This window comes from Peromyscus leucopus, chromosome 20, assembly GCF_004664715.2.
Source record: "Peromyscus leucopus breed LL Stock chromosome 20, UCI_PerLeu_2.1, whole genome shotgun sequence".
In the NCBI taxonomy this organism is placed as follows: Eukaryota; Metazoa; Chordata; class Mammalia; order Rodentia; family Cricetidae; genus Peromyscus; species Peromyscus leucopus.
This window is the reverse complement of record NC_051080.1, coordinates 43,422,367-43,435,894: the sequence shown is the minus strand read 5'-3', so window position 1 is coordinate 43,435,894 and position 13,528 is coordinate 43,422,367. Positions and strand designations below refer to the sequence as shown.

The 13,528-nt window shown below is 42.1% G+C and overlaps 1 protein-coding gene across 1 annotated transcript in view; it reads left to right on the top strand.

Moving 5' to 3' along the window:
* Rgs22 (regulator of G protein signaling 22) overlaps positions 1 to 13,528 on the top strand; it is a 137,536-nt gene that overhangs the window by 117,647 nt on the left and 6,361 nt on the right. The window contains exons 21-23 of the mRNA XM_028884482.2: positions 1,980 to 2,141; positions 8,248 to 8,427; positions 12,667 to 12,822. Of these exons, the coding sequence (XP_028740315.1) occupies positions 1,980 to 2,141; positions 8,248 to 8,427; positions 12,667 to 12,822 (498 nt within the window). The remainder of the gene's footprint in view (positions 1 to 1,979; positions 2,142 to 8,247; positions 8,428 to 12,666; positions 12,823 to 13,528) is intronic.

The window sequence follows — 13,528 nt, the reverse complement described above, 5'->3', positions numbered from 1 at the left end:
GCAGGTTAAATCATCCTTCCCTACCCCGTACTTCACATTACAGCTTAGCGTGAAAGCAGCTGGGGCAGCTATCATTTTGGAGACTATTAAAATCTCTGTAATGCCATGCTTTAGTAGACGGCTTAGTTTGCTTCTTAGCAAGTATGATGAGCACAGTCCTGTTAGCGAGTCTATAAGCTCCTGGGGATTTATCCTCTGGAGGTCATGAAAAGTGAGACCCAGGTGACCCCTCCAAATTAGCTAGCAAAGATACAGGTTTATCCTCATATGTTGGAGGAATGTGTTATCCATCGTGAAGCTGTCTTCTGTGGCTTCCTCTTGAAAGGAGGTACTCTTGAAAGGTTTGTTTTTGTTATAGTTTTATTGAAATACTAAGTATAGTGAGCTTATAGTTTATATTATTGTGAATTATATTTTGCATTATTTTCTATTTATTTAAATTACAGGTTTTTGTTAAATGGCTAAGTTTTAGTATCTTAAGAAGCAGGTCTTAAAACAGTCTTTGTTGAGTGGGTTTTAAATAAACATCCCACTTTAATCCATAGTTGTTCCTATTTATAGGGTTGTACTCTTAATATGGACCAGATGTTGAGAGTCTTGAGTTTTTGTCCGGAGAACATGGCATGTGCCTCACCGAACAGTGATAGGCATCTGTGTCCCATGTCTGGGTTAATGGCACCACCACTCACCCAGACTGCCCGGAGCTGCTGCCCCTTTCAGCCCCCTCCAGGCAGCACCCATTACTCCTCCCTTGGTGTCCTGGGGCATTTCTTGCAGACTTCTCGCAAACATTTGTATGGATGGTCGCATGTGATTTGTCTCAGGAACTTAGTTAGTCCTTGTCAGTAATGGCATTTTGTCATCGGTTCAATTTGTGTGTCCTTCTAAAACATGGCCTTTAGAGTGATGCTTCCCTGTATGGCTATCTACTAACATCAACTCCAGCAAATTCCAACAGGATTGAAATCTATTTTCAATATATAAATGTGCTAAATTTAATAAAATCTATTTATGGTTTTTGAATCTGAGAGAATAAAAGAAGTTGAGTGTGTGACTTTAAATGGGCAAAATATCTTTTAAAGTTTATTTTAAAATTGTTACAATATAAAATGGATGTAGATGAAATACCTTTAAGCATTATTAAAACATCATGGGTACATCTAGATTTGTGATCTGTAAAGTAAATCTTCAGTCAGAATTTCATTATTAAAAAAAAAATCCCAGCACTCAGGAGGCAGAGGCAGGTGAAGCTCTGTGAAGTGAGGCCAGGCCGGGCTTCACAGTGAGTGCCCAGCTAGGGCTACCCAGTGAGGCTCAGGAAAGAATTGGTAGTGGTCCCAGAGTGAAGTTCAGTGGGAGAGCACTTACCTTGCATGCATAAGGCCCTGGCTTCCATTCCTAACAGCACAACAGTAATACATTTAATAAGTAATAATTGTGAATTGCTATTATGAATTTTTATAATTATTCATTAGAATTCATAGTCTACTAAAGTGGTTTAAAAGCATGTCATATAAAAACATGATCTTACTAGGATAGAATTAGAGTAAATTTTCACCTTAAATTATAGGATTATTTGACTTTTCTTAAAAATATTATAATCCCAAGGATAAAATAAATAATTAAAAATGATGCAATCATGAGATAAATCACAATGTAATTATACCAAGTCATAGCATTACGATTACGCTGTTCTCTTTTTTTCACTGGTCCCGAACTGTAATGGTTATAAAATGTTTTAACAGTGTAGTTACATGTAAATCACTCAGTAATTTCTTCTTTCTGGTTTCTAAAACTAATGGAGCCATTAAACAAAGACAAAAGGCAGAGCGAGAGGGGGAAGCCGTCAGAGTCTATTATATCCACATCACAGATTTCAGTAGCCAAATCAAAAGAAATAGAAGTTGGTGGTTTTAGTCTAATTAACGACTTGATTGCTACTTTGGGGACATGTCTGATCTCCTGTATTGTTTGCACAGCCCGTGGCAAGTAAGTGGATATCTTCATCCTGTGAGATTATTGCTTTCCGTAAAGCATTATTGAATCCAGTCATTGCAAGGCAATTTCAACGATTTGTGGCTCTGAAAGGAGATTTATTGGAAAATGGAGTACTTTTTTGGCAAGAAGTGCAGAAGTTTAAGGTATTGTATTGGGAACTGGAGAAAATGACTTTTGTTTGAAGAGACGGTGCAGTAAGAGAGGAGATACACGTCTGTAGCTTATGGATTTGTATAATATATCCCAATATCACCAATTTTCTTCATGCTAATGTTTAAACATTGGCATACTTATTGTCCACTGTCTAGAGACACCTCTTGCTATATAATGAAGAATAAGAATGAGCCCCATGATAGTATTTGTGCTTTCGAGAACATGTAATATGGTCTAGTACATTTCTGAAGAGTGTTTTAACTACACCTCTCTATCTCATGCATCCATAAATGCACCACACACATTTTTTCCTGGAGACATTCCTAATATATATATCCCTATAACAAAGACCTTTTTACAAGAATTCTTCCTAACCAAGTGTACAGTGATAATAACCAAAGACACTGTTGGACTGGCAGGACAGGGAAGCTCTTCTGCTAGAAACAGTGGCCATATTCAGAGCCAAAGAAGTCAAAGGACAGGGCTTAGGTGCAGAGGCAGCTTAGTTTCAGGCTTGGGAGTCTTCATGGAATCATATAGAATCTTCACCTTGGATGAGAGGAGGAGACTTTGTTTTGCTTTCTAGACATGCCAAGAGGTACCTTAACCCACACCCAAATACTTCCAGGTGTATAGGCTGATTTCCTAACAAGGAGCCTATTCTATCTCATTGCAAAAGTGTGGGAAAAGAATAAATTTAATTGAGATAGTGATTTCTGTTGGCTCATAAGTTAAGTGTGTCTTGAGCAACACTAATGAGTTGTTCAATATGGAGTTGTTCAGTAAAATCCAAGTTTTCTCCAACATACTAGTTTTCTTGTTCTCTGTTTTAATATTTCTTCTGCAATATAGCTTCAAACTTGTGGTGATATTCTCCCTTTGGCCTTGTGGCGGTTTGAATAAGAATGGCCCATACGCTCATGTATTTGAATGCTTAGTCATCAGGAGTTACACTACTTGAGAAGGATTAGGAGGTGTAACCTGCTGGAGTAAGTGTGGCCTTGTTGGAGGAAGTGTGTCATTGGGAGTGGGCTCCGAGGTTTCAAAAACCCATGCCAGGCCCAGGTCAATCACTACTCTCTCTCTCTGCCTGAGGATCAGAATGTCACTCTCAGCTACTGTTCCAGTGTCTGCCTGCATGCTGCCATTTTCCACACCGTGATGATAATGGACTAAACCTCTGAAACTATAAGCAAGCTCCCAATTAAAGCTTTCTTTCATAAGAGTTGCTTTGCTCATGGTGTCTCTTTACAACAGTAGAACACTGACTAAGACAGAAGTTGGTACCAGTAGTGGAGTATTGCTGTGACAGGCCTGTCCATGATGCTTGTTGGCTGAATGTAGACTTCAGAACTTTGGATTAGGAAAGCAGTTTAATGCTCTAAGCAAAGCTTAATGACCGTACTAGTAGGAGTATGGAAGACAGTGGTGCTGAGAGCAATGTGGATTGCAATGGCCCCATACAAGAAGTTCCAGGCCTAAAGACCAAGAATATGGCTGCTTTTGGCCCTTGTCCAAAAAAATCTGCCTTAGACTAAATTGAAGTGTTTTGGATTAATGGCATTAGCAGAGGAGATTTCAAGACAGCATAGTATTGACTGTGTCATGTAATTATTAATGGCCAGTCTTATGCAGACTTATAATGAAAAGGAACACCAGGAAGTATAACAGAGGCCTGACTTGTGAATTCTAGAGGGAAGTTTGAGAGTCACTTAAAGACTCAGGGTTGTTTGCTACTTTGAGTTGAGGATCTGTGGTTTTGGTCATGTGGGGCTGAAGCGTCCACTGTGATTAACAAGAGACCAGATCCACTGAAGTGAAACTTTTGCTTTACTGGGACAGTTGATGCTGGTCAACTGAAGCTAAGCAATTAGGGGTTATTAAAAAGAGACCAGCATCACTGAGGGAAAATCTTTTGGGAAGTATCTCCTCAGAGTCAGCACCCAAAAGCTGTGTTCTTGTGCTGGCAGCCAAACTTGGTAGTGTAAAAGTCACCCAGATGGTACTGGTTTTGAAGGCATGAAGGGGTCATAGAGAGCAGCTGAGGTTTGGCACTGTGTGGCAGGGCTGGAGTCGCTGAAGAGAGCCTAAGAAAGGCTACTGGTGAGACTGCAGCCCATTTTCAACAGAAGACCCCAGCATTTTGGAGATGTCACTACCATGGGGTGACCACCAAGAACAGCAGTAGGTACAGAGTGGAGCCAGATGGGACTTTGAAGACAAGCTGTGTGTGCTACAAGGAGCGGAGCTAGAGAAGTGAGCCAAGCCCTGTGAGGAGCTCAGAAGACCATGAGTGAATCCCAGATAACTGGATGTTGAGTTATTTACACTTTTGGAATTTGGTTTTGATTTGTTCAGACTGTGACAGAGCTCTGGTTCTTCCCTCTTGAAGTGAGAAAATATTTATTTATTTTTGATTTGACAGGAGCCCACAGTTGAGAGATTTTGAATTTTAAAAGAGACTAGCTATTTTAAAGAGACTAGATTTTTAGGTGTTTTAATTTTTAAATACTGTGGGACTTTTAAAATTTGGGATATCTTATATTGTGATGTTCTTATTAATGTGAGATATCGGGGATGAATATTGTCTTAGTTAGGGTTTTATTTCTGTGAAGAGACACCATGACCATGGCAACTCTTATAAAGAAAACATTTAATTGGGGCTGGCTTACAGCTTCAGAGGTTCAGTCCATTACCATCATGGCAGTGTGCAGGCAGACATGGTGCTGGAAAGTCCTGTATCTCGCAGGTAACAGGAAGTCAACTGTCTCACTCAAAAACCCACCTCACTGTTACCATACTTCCTCCGACAAGATCACACCTACTCCGACAAGACATTTTCTTTCAAACCACCATAAATATGAAAGGAAAAGTTTAACACTGGTGTGTTTGTGTGACAAGTTGACAAGGGGTCAGTTGTGCTGACTAGTTTGATGTCAACTTGACACAAGCTAGAGTCACTAGAGATGAGAAAATTCTCCAACAAGATCAGGCTGTGGTAAAGCCTGTAAGGCATTTTCTTAATTAGTGATTGATGGGGAAAGACCAACCCATTGTGGGTAGTGCCATCCCTGGGAGTCTGGCAGTCCTGGGTTCTATAAGAAAGCAGGCTGGGCAAGCCATGGGAAGCAAGCCAGTAAGCAGCACCCCTCCATGGCCTCTGCATCAGTTCCTGCCCTGTTTGAGTACCTGCCCTGATTTCCTTCACTGATGAACAGTGATGCTGAAGTGTAAGCCAAATAAACCCTTTCCTTCCCAAGTTGCTTTTTGGTCACAGTGTTTGATCACAGCAACAGAAAACACTAACTGAGACAAACCTCTTGAGTACTGGCATTATAGGTGTGTACTGCCACACCTTGCCAGCTGTGCAGTTAATAATTGTGCTCTGACTTTACATTACCATGACCAAAATACTTGAGAGAACAACTTAGAGAGAGGAGGTACTTATTTTAGCTCATGGTTTCAGACATTCAGTCCATCAGGCCGTATAGAGTGTGGAAGAACAACAGTAGACACTGGCAGACAGGAAGCAGAGAAAGGGAAAACAGGAAGGAAAAGGACAGAGTAGGGCAGTGACAGGTTCCAGTGACCTGCTTCTTCCAGGTAGGCTCCATCCTCACCACCTCCCAGTGATGGCTTTCTACTCTGGATCCACAAAGCAGCTGTCCTCATGATCTAAGCACCTTTTACTAGGAAGGAATGTCAGTTATGACCACGTTCTGATGAGGTAGAATTTCAACCAAGTCATCCTGTCTCTGGTACCCCTGTCCTTAGCCACAAAGCTGTGCTGCAGCCTGGTGGTAACACTGGAAATAAGCAAAGAGACAGCTCAGGTAATCTTGGACAAACGGTGTTCTGGATTGTGAAAAATCAGAAAGAACCAAGTCTACAACAGGATATTGCGTACTTAATTGAGATGTTGATTCATCTCTACAGTCAATAAAAAATCATTTAGGAGAATGATTAGTGATGTGAAATAATGTTCACCTATTGATTTCTCTAGAGCTAGTTACTGAGCAGTAACAGGACTTTATATAAAGTCTATGTTCATGTGAGATCTGTAGAGAAAAAAATTGGGAGGAAGTATTCTAATCTCTCAGGTTTGTTATTGACTCCACCCCTTGACACCAAGGGCTAAGATGAATGCTGAGGATACAACAAAGACCAAGTAGTGTTCCCTTTCAGACTCACAGTATCTAAAGAGAGACACATCCAAGGCCCAGGATGTTAGGGAAGAGGGTAAGATGGCATCTCTATCGACTGAAGGAGCCCCAGAAAGCTTTCTAGAGGAAAGCATCCTTAACCCTCGTAGTAGGTGAGAGTTAACAAGGCAAGAACCTTTAATCCCAGCACCCAGGAGGCAGAGGCAGGTGGATCTCTGTGAGTTCCAGGCCAGCCTGGTCTATGAAGTGAGTTCCAGGACAGCCAGGGCTATATAATAAGATCTTGTCTTGGAAAGAAAAAAAAAAGAAATTGGGAAAAAATACCAGTTATGATTCTAAGTTCTATCCCATTAGTCAGAATTAATATTCTGTAACATTGCAAACTTGTTTTTACTTTACAAGTTTGTATTCCATATTTATAATCAAGTTCAACAAATAATTATATAATAATCCTACAAGTAATGGTAAACAGTGAATAGTTTACCAAATTTATGCAGTGCAAATAGGCTTTTTCTGAGTTGATGCGAAGTTGAATAGACATGCTGTTTATAATGCAATATTAATATTAAGCTTTTCTTCTACATAACATATGGTAAACCCTACATAAACTTTCACATGCCTGGTGCCAAGCTTCCTTTCTTTGATAGCCTAAGACATCTATTACAATAACCAGTGTCCCCCAAGTGCTTACTCAGTGTTAGCTCATTTCTGGCCTAGAATTAGAAGTTTCCAAATTTGTTTGCTTTCAACTGATTTACAGAGCAAAAATCTTGACATAAAAATGCTGTAATTCAAGCCAAGCTATCTATTAAAAAATACTGTCTTCAACTGTGACTTTAAAACTAGAACATTTTAATGTACTATCACTACTTTTAAAATCCTTCTAGAAGGAATAATGTGGTGACGTTATAGTTGAAACACGAAATGTCCCCCAGGGGCTCATGTGGCAGGTGGTGAATACTTGGTTGCCAGCTGGAGTCAGTTTTGAGAAGTAGAGGTAGGACCTCATAAGGATGGGTTACTAGGGCATGACCTTGAAGGACATATGCCTCAACCCTGGTCCCCTCCCTCCTGCTTCCTATCTGCCAAGAGGTGAGAAAACTCAGCCACATGTTTGGCCGACAGGGGGTTCTGCCTCACCGGCACCCAGAATCCACCTAGCCAAGGACTGGGGTCTTGAACCCCTGGAGCTGTACACCAAATGGAGGACACCCTGTCCATATCAAAGTTGCTTTTCCTTGTATTTGTTCCCAGTGATGTAAGAGCACCTCATACAGACTGGAGCATTATGGATCCTAAGTAATTGTAAGGACATTCTTGTTTAACAGCAACAGGCAGATTTTTGCTAGCTTCTTGTGGCAGCAGTCAGGATGGAAAGCCTTTTGTTTTTGTTTTTTGAGACAGGGTTTCTCTGTGTAGCTTTGCACCTTTCCTGGAACTCACTCTGTAGCCCAGGCTGGCCTCAAACTCATAGAGATCCGCCTGCCTCTGCCTCCCGAGTGCTGGGATTAAAGGTGTGCGCCACCACCACCGCCCAGCTTGGAAAGCTTTTATAACTAGCTGTAACTTGGTAAATGCAGATTCTCAGTGTTCTGCTAGGGACTCCATCCCAGTTCTGGGCCATAGGCTTTCACATGTCTCCTCCAAGGAGACTGACCAGTGCCCGGCATATGGCAGGTACTCAATGAACAGTATAGCTGTTAAGGAGTCACCCCAGGCGTTAACACTGTCGCTGCTTTGGGAAACTAGTGACAGATTAAATGAAAGCAAGGCATGTGTACCAGTGACAGGCTCCCTGGGTCTAAAAGAAAGGATTTTTAAAGATAGTTCTGGCATGTCACCATGCCCTCACAAGCCCAAGCTAAGAGGTATAGACTGTAAAGTGTCTGGAAAAGCACTGATGGCGTCTGCTCTGTCTCTCCTCCTTGTTCAGGATCTGTGCCACTCACATTGTGATGAGTCCATCATCCAGAAGAAGATCACGACCATCATCAACTGCTTCATCAACTCCTGTATCCCCCCGGCTTTGCAGATCGATATTCCAGTGGAGCAGGCCCAGAAGATAATTGAACACCGGAAGGAGCTGGGACCATATGTGTTCCGAGAGGCACAGGTAAGAGCTGAAGGCAGTGGCTGAGCATGTGTTAAATACACCAGCAGTCAACATGTTCTCCCAAGCTTTTACATTACTCTTGTATGGCAAAATTTTAATCTCCCCAGTAATACTGGGGTTTGTTCTCTTTAATGTAGATACCTTCTGCCTATATCACTAAAATATACAAAACTAGTAACTTATGTACTGCATTGTTGATAATGCTATAAATGAACTAAATAATATACTTTGACTTTTCACAGTTACTGTTTTTATCTACAAATTGTAAAAATACTCCAGGTAACTCCTCCTTCCTTTCCCACTATTCATATTCCCTTTTAAAATATCTGCTACCACAAAAATGTGTAAAATATGTAGGCCTTAAAATGTGTATATTTTTAAAGATTGAAATATTCGAATAGCTCATAAAAAAGTGAGAGGAGATTTAAGTGCTTAACCAGCATAAAGTACATACACTCATGAGAGGAAACTCATGCCTCTTTTAACCTGCTCAAGTTACTTCTTTTTAAGATAAATAATAGAAAACATTGACTTGGTGGGCATAATTTATTTGCATTTTGAAAACCCTTTTAGTGATGTTGTTCCTAAAAAATGATTAAGAAAAATAAGTTATAATAGGGGTAACGAGGAAGGCCATGTCACAAACTAAGTGATATGAAACAGATTTGGAGTGTGATTGCCCTGGGGCATGGAAAAAGGCCATTACCCCTTAGCATTCATTTGTAAACCAGCTGTATTCAAGTCTGCTAAGGGACTGAAAGTGGACTCACAATCCAAATTCTGCATTAAGACAGGCAGAGGAGTGATTGAGGATGTGCAAGAGAGAAACAGAGAAAGCACGGCACCAGAAACCGTGGCATCTGCTAAGATCCGGGGACTTTGCCTCGCCTTGCAGACCTGACAAACCAGAACAAAACGTGCTCCTCTGTGTTGTCTAGAGCGGGACCTGTGTCCTCAGGCTTACCCTGTCTGATTTCCTGAGGTGGCGTCAGAGAGGCACCTTAGGACATCTGAAAATACAGAGTCTTCATTTCAGGTCCTCTTTCCTCAAATCTGGAGTTATTCCTGTTTGCCGAGGGGCAGCTCTGAGATTCGAGCCCGAGATCTGGTAGCCATCTTTATGTCCTTCCTCTCCTTCCCTCCCTTAACCCCACATCCAACCAATCCTTAAAACTCAGTCATTATCTCCTGTTGTGACATACTATCAGTTTTTCTTCACCCCCATACCACTTCAGATCTGCAGACCTCTCACCATTACCAAAGCTGTGGTCTCTGGGCTCTCTCCATCCAACAGGCTGCAAGTGGAGTACTTTTCCTCAGAAGGGCGTGGGATCGTGCCAGCCTCTGCTGGAAATGCCTTGCTGTCTCCCGCTGCCCACAGAGCAAAGTCAGTTTGCTCCAGACCTATAGCCGCATCTCTTCCCACCCCGTTGTCTCTTCCCCAGGGTCGCTGAAATGGCTGTAGTTCCATAAATGGACTTTCCCATCTTTATCCCTGAGCTTCGTGCAGTACCATCTTCCTTCCCTCCTTGTGATTGTCCCTGTCGTGAGACTTAAAACACGAGATCCAAAGGAGCTTGTCAAGTCTGTGAGTTACCTTTGTGGTCTAAATGTAGAGTAGGTATTTCTGACCACGTGGATATGTGAGATCGTCATGACAGAGGAGTGTAAGGTCAACTTGGAAATAAGAGCAAAGTGGAACCAAAGGGCTGAGGCACAAATTAGAAGTTGCTCTTCTAGCCTTGCATCAGTTTAGCCTATCTGTCCCCACACCACTGCCAGGCACGGAAGGTTTCCCGTCTGCGGGCAGTGAGCGAGGCAGGCCTAGATACATTAATATATCTTAGAATCTGGTCATTTTTTAGGTTCTGCAGGTACAGGAGAATGTGTATTAATAAACAATATTAGTCTCAAATGTCAACTGCATTTTGGGGCATTATAACATTTTTAATGCCTTCCATTGAAAGCTTGGGTCCTGGTAGGATAACATTTACAAGAAAGAATGTCTCAGGTTCTACAGAGATAACTGAGAAGTAGGGTTAGTAGATGCCAACTACTAAGCCAAGCATTCAAGCTGAAGAGACTCATAGCATACATTATATATATATAATGTGTTTTTATTGTATTCACAACCTCCCTCAACTCTGTTCAGATCCAGCCCTCTTGCCTACCTACCCAACTTAGTGTCTTTTCTTTTTAAAACCCATCCAGACCAAATTTGTGCTGCCCAAATAATCTTGGTGCATGGCCTTCTGCTGAAGTACGGTTGTCTTATAGGAGCTACCTTCTTAGAAGACTGACTCCCCCTCTCCCAACAGCTGAGAGTTGCCAAGAGCTCCACCTCTAGGGTTGGGATTTTGTGCCTGATTCCCAACTCCATGCTGGAATTTGGTCTGGCTTGGGCTTGCACAGATGCTGTGCACACTGTCACAGCTGCTGGGAGTTCACATGTGCAGATGTGTCCTTGTGGTCATCCACCCCCTCAGCTTCTTACATTCTTCCTGTCTCCTTTTCTGCAATAATTCCCGAGCCTTGTAGGAGGGGGCGTGGTATAGATGTTCTGTTTGGGGCTATGCCTTCTAGAGTTTCTTCTCTGCACCTTGGACAGTTTTGGATTTTTGTGTTAATCACCAACTACTGCAAATAGAAGCATCTGATGAGGGCTGAAAGATGCACTAGCCCATGGGTAGAATGATGCCATTCAGAATCAGTTTAATGCTTTGTCACTAAGGCATCCATGGGCACGGGTCTCCAAATTTTTACATTCATGCTCCCAAGGAGCTACAGAATACAATGACAAGATTGTATTTTAAAAGGAGTGAATAATAGCCAGGCGGTGGTGGTGCACACCTTTGATCCCAGCACTCGGGAGGCAGAGGTAAGTGGCTCTCTGTGAGCTTGAGACCAGCCTGGTCTACAAAGTGAGTTCTAGGACACCCAGGACTGTCACACAGAGAAACCCTATCTTAAAAAAAAAAAAAAAAAAAAAAAAAAAAAAGAGTGACTCATAGCTGGGGAATAGTGGTAGCAAACACCTTTAATCCCAGCACTCGGGAGGCAGAGGCAGGAGGATCTCTGTGAATTGAGGCCAGCCTGGTCTACAGAGCGAGTTCCAGGACAGCCAGGGCCACACACAGAGAAACCATGTCTCAAAAAACAAACAAAACACAAAAATAAAAACAAAACAAAAGCACTTTTTGCTGGGTGGTGGTGGCACACACCTTTATTCCCAGCTCTCGAGACGTAGAAGTAGGTGGGTCTCTGTGAGTTCAAGCCTAGCCTGGTCTACAGAGTGAGTTTCAAGACAGCCATTCCAGGATACAAAGAAACAAACAACAACAACAAAAAGAGTGAATAAGTAATTATATTCATGACTAGAAAACGTGAGTAGTGACTTCTGCTAATTCAAGACTCAAGCATTGACTTTGAAGACAATTCCTCTTTTACCCTAAGAGAACTGGCTTGGGGCCTAATGGAAGGGCTCATTTTTCTTCAAGGCCACTCTTAGCCATAAGATGCTGGGCTTGATTTGATGTGGCAAGTCCTACCTTCCTGGAAGTAATGTGCGCCTCTGGAGCTAATGTAAAACTCAGCCCGGGAGTTACAGCAGCCACTCTTATCTCCATAAACATCACAATTAATCACTTAATGTGCAGTGTCCTCATGGAGCATTGGTCTGGGATACCCTTTTGCTTTTTAAATGTTACTTTTTCTTGCTCTCACATAAAAGAGATTGTATCATTTAAAAGTTACTCAAGATTTATTCTCAGATCTGCAGCTTTGTTTAAGAGCCTTTCCAGAGGCAAAATGGTATTTCCTTTCTCTAAAAGACAGAGAAGGGCTGGGGGTGGGGGGAGAGTGCCCTTGAAGAACTGAATACTTGGAATACTTGCATAAAACTTCGGAGTGTGGCTCACCAACCGGGGCAGTTTAAAAGAAAACATGAATTTCTTGTTTAAAAAGACCTAATGGAGTCTTTATTAATGTAATCAATTGGTTAGGGAAACATAAAGAATAAAGTCTCTTTTAAGTGTGCCCTGTGAGTGTTTTAAAGGGCTTCTCATTGGTGGGGAAGACTCTGAAGAGGAGCTCCTGCTCCAAGTCTGCAAACAATAAGGTGGAAAGGAGGCAGTGCATGTTAAGGCTGGAGAAGTTAATCCATTATTGGGGCAAGTTAGAGTTAATTCGGTACATTTGTAGAAAGTTGTAATCTGAGACGCACTTTTTTTTTATTTACAGATGACAATTTTTGGAGTTCTGTTTAAGTTTTGGCCACAGTTCTGTGAGTTTAGGAAGAATTTAACAGATGAGAAAATTATGAGTGTTTTAGAGAGAAGACAAGAATATAAGCAGAAAAAGAGACTGTCAGAGTCAGAGGAAGACAGAATCGGAAAGGTAAGACCAAATCCATTCTAGATGGAATCACACTTCTAAAAGATAAGGTGATGTGTGGCTTACAGAAGAATGTGGGATGGGGAGATATGGGGAGATATGGGGAGGAGTTATGGAACACAGGCTTTAGTGACTTAAAGCCTGCATTCACAGCTCTCAGACTGTTCTTGAGTTTCCCAAAATTAACAGATATGTTCTCTTCTTCATGAAGGGTTTCTTGATGCCTCTAGACAACACCAACAGCTTCCATCCACTGGAGTGATGCTCCTCTTGTGTGTGTGTGTGTGTGTGTGTGTGTGTGTGTGTGTGTGTGTGAGAGAGAGAGAGAGAGAGAGAGAGAGAGAGAGAGAGAGAGAGAGAGAGAGAGAGATGTGTGTGTATTCATGTGTGGAGGTGCCTGTGTAAGAGAGAGAGGGAGAGGGAGAGGTGTATTGTGTGATATATGTATATGCATGTGTGGCGGTGCCTGTGTATGCGCATGTAGATGCCAGAGCAGGACCTCATGTCCTTTTCTATTATGCTCTGCTCTATTACTATGAGGCAGGGTCCCACAGTGAACCTGGAAATAGCCTGGCCTGGTGATCCTCTGGTCTCCATGCCCACAGCTCTGGGGTAACAGGGGGCCTGACTATACCTAGCTTTTATGCCACAGTGTGCACGTGGAGGTCAGAAGACAACTGTCAGAGTGGGTTCTCTCCTTCCACTATGT